Source organism: Antrostomus carolinensis, unplaced genomic scaffold (assembly GCF_000700745.2).
Source record: "Antrostomus carolinensis isolate BGI_N321 unplaced genomic scaffold, ASM70074v2 scaffold12465, whole genome shotgun sequence".
Lineage (NCBI taxonomy): Eukaryota > Metazoa > Chordata > Aves > Caprimulgiformes > Caprimulgidae > Antrostomus > Antrostomus carolinensis.
In genome coordinates, this window is record NW_010318482.1 from 1 (window position 1) to 5,593 (window position 5,593).

The 5,593-nt window shown below is 38.8% G+C and overlaps 1 protein-coding gene across 2 annotated transcripts in view; it reads left to right on the forward strand.

The window, feature by feature from the left end:
• The first annotated feature begins 4,146 nt into the window (after window positions 1-4,146).
• Window positions 4,147-5,593, forward strand: part of GNE (glucosamine (UDP-N-acetyl)-2-epimerase/N-acetylmannosamine kinase) — a 19,980-nt gene continuing 18,533 nt past the window's right edge. For both annotated transcript variants that reach the window (XM_010168918.1, XM_010168919.1), the window contains exon 1: window positions 4,147-4,349. In XM_010168918.1, coding sequence (XP_010167220.1) covers window positions 4,186-4,349 — 164 coding nt within the window. In that variant the 5' untranslated portion in view covers window positions 4,147-4,185. The remainder of the gene's footprint in view (window positions 4,350-5,593) is intronic.

The window sequence follows — 5,593 nt, forward strand, 5'->3', positions numbered from 1 at the left end:
GGGATGGTGCCGGGCGGAGGCGTGAGGGCCGGGGCGACGGGTACGTGCGCGGGTCAGCGATGGAGCGCGGAGGGAGGGGCCTCGCCAAGGCGTGTGGGCGTGTGTGTGGCTGGAGCAGATGAGGGGTTCTGTAATTCTTGCAAATGGAAAGGCGTGCATGAGTCTTTCTTGGGGAATAAAGAGAATTGCCGTAGATGTGGGTGTGTAGGCTTGTGCAAATCGGGAAGAATGGGAGGGCTGTCCACATAAAGGCACGTCTGCACTTCTGCACGTTGGAGGTGTGTTGGGGGGCTGGCCTTGCACACAGGGCTCTAACAGGCCCGTAGAGGCAGTGGCCCTACCCACGGACATGCGCACACATGTGGGTTATATGGCACAAGGGTTTTCCAGGCAGAGAGATGTGCTAGTGTCTATTTGAACATCAGGAATGGTACTTTGGAGGTGTGCAAAAGAGAAGGTACAGACGGGCAGACTCTGCACTTGGGTAATAAATGTACCTGTCTATTTGAGAGATGTAGAGGGGTCCACATGGGGTGGACAGTTCTGGGCAGCATAACTTATATGCATACCACACAGCGAAGCAAGTGGGAAGATTAAGTGACTCCACAAGCACCCAGGCATATGCAGAGTGTAGAGATTGTAAACAGGAGTATTCCAGGGTCTTTGATTTTGAAAATCATCACTTTAGAAATGTGACTGTAGAATATACAAGTGGTACAATTTGTTTGTGAAGCACTGATAAAGGAGAGTATCGTGCATTTGAGACTGCTAATAGAAATAGTAGCTACTTGGTTGCTGTAAAATCTGACCCAGAATTCCTCAATCTTAAATCCTTGAACCTCAAATAATTTAAAAGTCTTACAATGGGATGTGGAAGAGCAGTAGACCAAAACAGGTAGAGATTAATTATTTCAAGTAATCTTCACTGTTTTATTTATTCTCCTTTCTGCTGAAGATTACTAGTGGAATAGGTAGACCTTGCAACAGGAAGGTCCCAGACTAGAGAAGGCCATGTAGATCAAACTCAGGATGTCATCAAACACCTAGCATCCTCTAGCCAAAATAGCCTGACCAGTAGGACTAGGGAAGTGATCCTCCCCCTGGACTCAGCACTGGTGAGGCCACACCTTGAATACTGTGTTCAGTTTTGGGCCACTCACTAGAGGAAAGACGTTGAGCTGCTGGAGAGGATCTGAAGAAGGGCAACAATGCACAAGTCCTACAAGGAGCGGCTGAGGGAACTGGGGTTGTTTAGCCTGGAGAAAAGGAGGCTGAGATGAGAACTTATGGCTCCCTATAACTACCTGAAAGGAAGGTATAGTAAGGTGGGTGTCAAGTCTCTTCTCCCTATTAACAGGTAGTAAGACAACAAGAAACAGCCTCAAGTTGTACCAGTGGTGGTTTATACTAGATATTAGGAAATATTTCTTTCACTGAAAGGGTTATTAAGAATTGGAATGGGCTGCCTAAGTAAGTCACCAACCCTGGAGGTATTTATAAGACGTGTAGGTGTGGTGCTTGGGGACATGGTTTAGAGATGGACTTGACAGTGTTAGGTTATCGATTGGTCTTGATCATCTGAAAGATCTTTTCCAACCAAAACAGTTCTGTGATTCTGTGATCAAGGAGGACAGAAAACTAGTCTGCTTCTTGAAAGCCTGCTTTGCATGAATAAAAAGATAACTGCTTTGTCAGAGGGCAAGTTATGTTTCTAGCTTAGGCAGGTAACTTGGAGTAAGCAAACTTTGCATAAATTCACTTTGTCACTTACTTATTCTGTGCCCTTTTACTTTGGCTTCTCAGTTTATATAATATAGAATATGTATGCAGTCGTGGCTAACTAGAAGAGTCTTGTGAGAGGTTTGCTTCTAACTATACTAACATTATTCATGGAATTTCAAAGACAAGCTTATAGGGATGTCAGAAGTGGCCTCCACATCTTGAACACTATTTTATTTGGGTTAGCTGTTTTTACATATGCAATGACAGGATGTCCTGCTCAGAACCATCTCCAAAAAGAGGTTGTTTTAAAAATAAGAAAGCAGTGGTTCTGTTAGATTTGAATCTAACTAATGTGGTTTCATATTTTCCTCAGTGATACAGGCTAACCTGCTCTCTGACTTACCATTATACAGCATCTAAAATCCTACAAAGTTCTCTCTCTGCCTTATCAACATGAGGTACTGAATTTCTTGCATACATTTAAAATATTTCAAGCCTGTTAGACTAAAAGAAAGGCGAGGTTAAATTAAAACAGCCATCATATACATACATAACTGGAGATGTTTTCAGCATGAGGAAATAATTGATTTGCCTGAAGGATTACCATATGACACTTTGAAAGTGTAAAACAATAATTAATTAACATTCTACTTTTGAAGTAAGGTCTGAAATTCCAGGCTGTATCTATTCCACTGAAGTTGGTTGGTGTAGCCATAGCTGCTTTGCTTGAGTAAATGAGAATGCCCTTTCCTATAAGTTTAGTCATGGCAGCTGTCTTTGCCACTTCAGTTTCATTCTGAATGGTAGTGTAACCTACTCTCTCAGGAATCATGGTTGTTGGAGTTAAACTAGAAAAAACATCACTGCTAGTCATAGTTTTGCAGAGCCATAATGGATTGCAAGTGGAAAATATAAATGTTTCTCACGTTTGACAGCTTGGGATAGATTCCTGATCACCCTAACATGCTAGTAAACCAAAATATTATTTCATTTTGTGTGATAAAACCTGAACTAATCTGTGTTAAAAATAGGGAACTCTGAAAAGTTGATTAATATTTTAAGTTTCATAAGAGCAGGATGCTACAATAGCCTTTCTTTTAAAAATTTACTGAAAAAAAATAAATGTAGTCTAAAACGAGCATGAAATTGGATGCCAACATTGTCATGCTTGCATAGCAGCTTCTCAGAAAGAGTTTCCTTAGCTGTCAAAGTGAGTAGAGAGATGGGTACTGCTCCAAGTCAGAGATGAGCAATCGTTGTGCATTAATCTAGAAAAAGCTTACTTGCCATTTAACTGGAGTAAAAATTGGATATAATGTTAGATTTCATACTGGATGCATGATACTTACTTAAAATCCAGTTATTTTCAGAAGGAGAACAACAACAAACTTATAAATAGCTAGTCTGATATGCTCTGCTACCAACTTAGTAGTTTGTATCTGGGGGAGAGGAAATTTAGGTTATTTTGGGGGGATTGTTGCTGTATCCTTTTTTAATAGGCTTTCTTCTTTAGAATGTTTTTTCCAATTACTAAATGAAAAAAAACCCAAACCACCAAACTCACAATAAAACAAGGCAAAATGTTAAAGAGGATAGGTAAATATTAAAAATTATTACATAGCTTGTTTAGTAGCTGTTTAAACTGAAAAATTGGATTAGAAGAAAACATCTTCTTATAGTTAACTATTGATGTTGCTTGTAAAAATACTGATTTTCTGTGGCATTTAAATTGTTAGAAACCCCCCCTTTTTTTAATAGCCTCCAAATTGCCTAATGATAATCATCATCCTTACTTGTCTCTGAAAGTTGTATCACTGTAACCTAAAATTGTATTATTGAATATCTTAATGTACTTTGGCCTGCAAAATAGTATAGAAGGGTTCAGAAGGCAACATTTAACTTGCTTTACCTCAGCAAAGTTTGTTTAACTAACATAAACTGACTCAGTCAAACATTTCTGTTTTTGTTCACAGAGTCTGTCAGTGTATCTTTTGGAGTTTGTTCCATTTGTTGTTTGTTTTTTTGTTTTGGAAGATGAGGATTTTTTTTCTTTCATTTACTAAGGCATCAGTAATTTTTCCATTTATACAGAAGTTTCCATCTGAGCAGGAAAAGCTAATTTTACTGTTTAATTACAGTTTAACTTCATAATACTTAAATATTTGTATAGCATTTTTATATATTATTTCTAGAAATAGAAGTATTAAAATTAAGTGAGTTTTAACTAAATAACAAAAGTCTGTCCTTTTCTAAAATCTTGTAATGATACGGACTGTAAGGTATCGGTTGTTTGTTGATGCGTAAGTATATGTCCACAGTCCTGGGCTGCATTTGTGTCTGCTGTTCATGAAGTGTACCATTTATTTGCTATAAAGATGATTATTAATGCTTCTCCCCCCCCCTCCCCTGTTATTTCAGGAAGTGTATTTCAAGAATCTTTCAAAACAGAAACAAAAGGAAGTAATGGAGAAGAATGTAAACAACCACAAACTTCGTGTTTGTGTTGCTACTTGCAACCGTGCTGATTATTCAAAATTAGCTCCCATTATGTTTGGTATTAAGGCAGAACCACAGTTCTTTGAGCTTGATGTTGTAGTGCTTGGTTCCCACCTGATTGATGATTATGGGTAAGATGAATTTTTGTATCTCTGCCAATTTGTTTCTGGGGTGTTAGCAATAACACAATGAATGTTACATAACAAAATCCTTGTCATCGTGAATGTATACCATGAAATTTTGAATGTGTTTTTTCAGATTTTATTTCATTTTGCATCTCCTTCTGCAATTGCATATTTCTGTGGTTTTTTCATCCAGTCTTGGAATTTTAGAAAGTTTTGCATAAATGCTTAATTGAGATGTTTGACAGGATCACAGACTATATGAAGTGAGAAACTCGGTTCATTCAGATTTCCCTAGGAATCTGGTGATTATTGAATGAAAGTGTGCTGCAGATTTTAATTTTCACAGAGAAAATATAATCTTCAGTCATTTTAAGTTGCAGCTCTTCTGCTTTGCATAATTATTGCAGAAGCTACTGATATATTCCATATCCCAGGGGAAAACTGTTAGTTCTTCCTTCCAGGATTATGGAGGAAGGAAAGGATGGTAGTCTCTTTCTGACAAAATGAATATATTAGGTATGGTTTGGCAGGAGAGATTAGGATCCCCTCCATAACACCCTATAAGTAAGCAGTCAGATCACCTGCTTAGGAGGCTGGAATGTCTTGGTGCAAATCCCTTCCTTTGGAAGACTTCCTACATCCCAGGTGAATATTCTCCTATTTGCTGGAGAAAAGTCAGAAGGAACAGCATGCATATTCCTGGGGTTATAGTTGTTGTTTGGTTGGTTTTGCTCAGGCTGCATTTACAAGATTGGGCCCAGTACGCGAAACAGATAGGAAAACGGTTACTTTGCAAATCAAAATCAGACTTGAGTATTAGGCTTGCAGTATATCAGCATTGTTGAACTTTTAGAAATGTTACACATATCTTCAAGTAAAGACACTTTTTGGACTTTCCAACAAGAAATTTTGGCACTTTATAAATTAGGGTGTGAGGGAGTTAAATTATCTCAAATTGTTAAGACAGGAAGTCCCACTGCTGCCCATTTTCAGTATAGTGCTCTGTTCCTTGCTTTGTACTGTACATTGTTTCCATCTATGTGGTGGTCTGACCCACAGTGGGACCATGCGGTCCTGCATTCACTCCTCCCACCCGGTGAGATGGGATGGGAGACACAACAAAGGGGGCACAGGATTAGGAATGAAGGACAGGTACGGCTCACTCACCAGTTATGGTCACAGGCAAAACAGACTCAAACTTGGGGAAGAAAAATCAGTTTAATTTGTTGCAAATCATCTGAGTAGACATA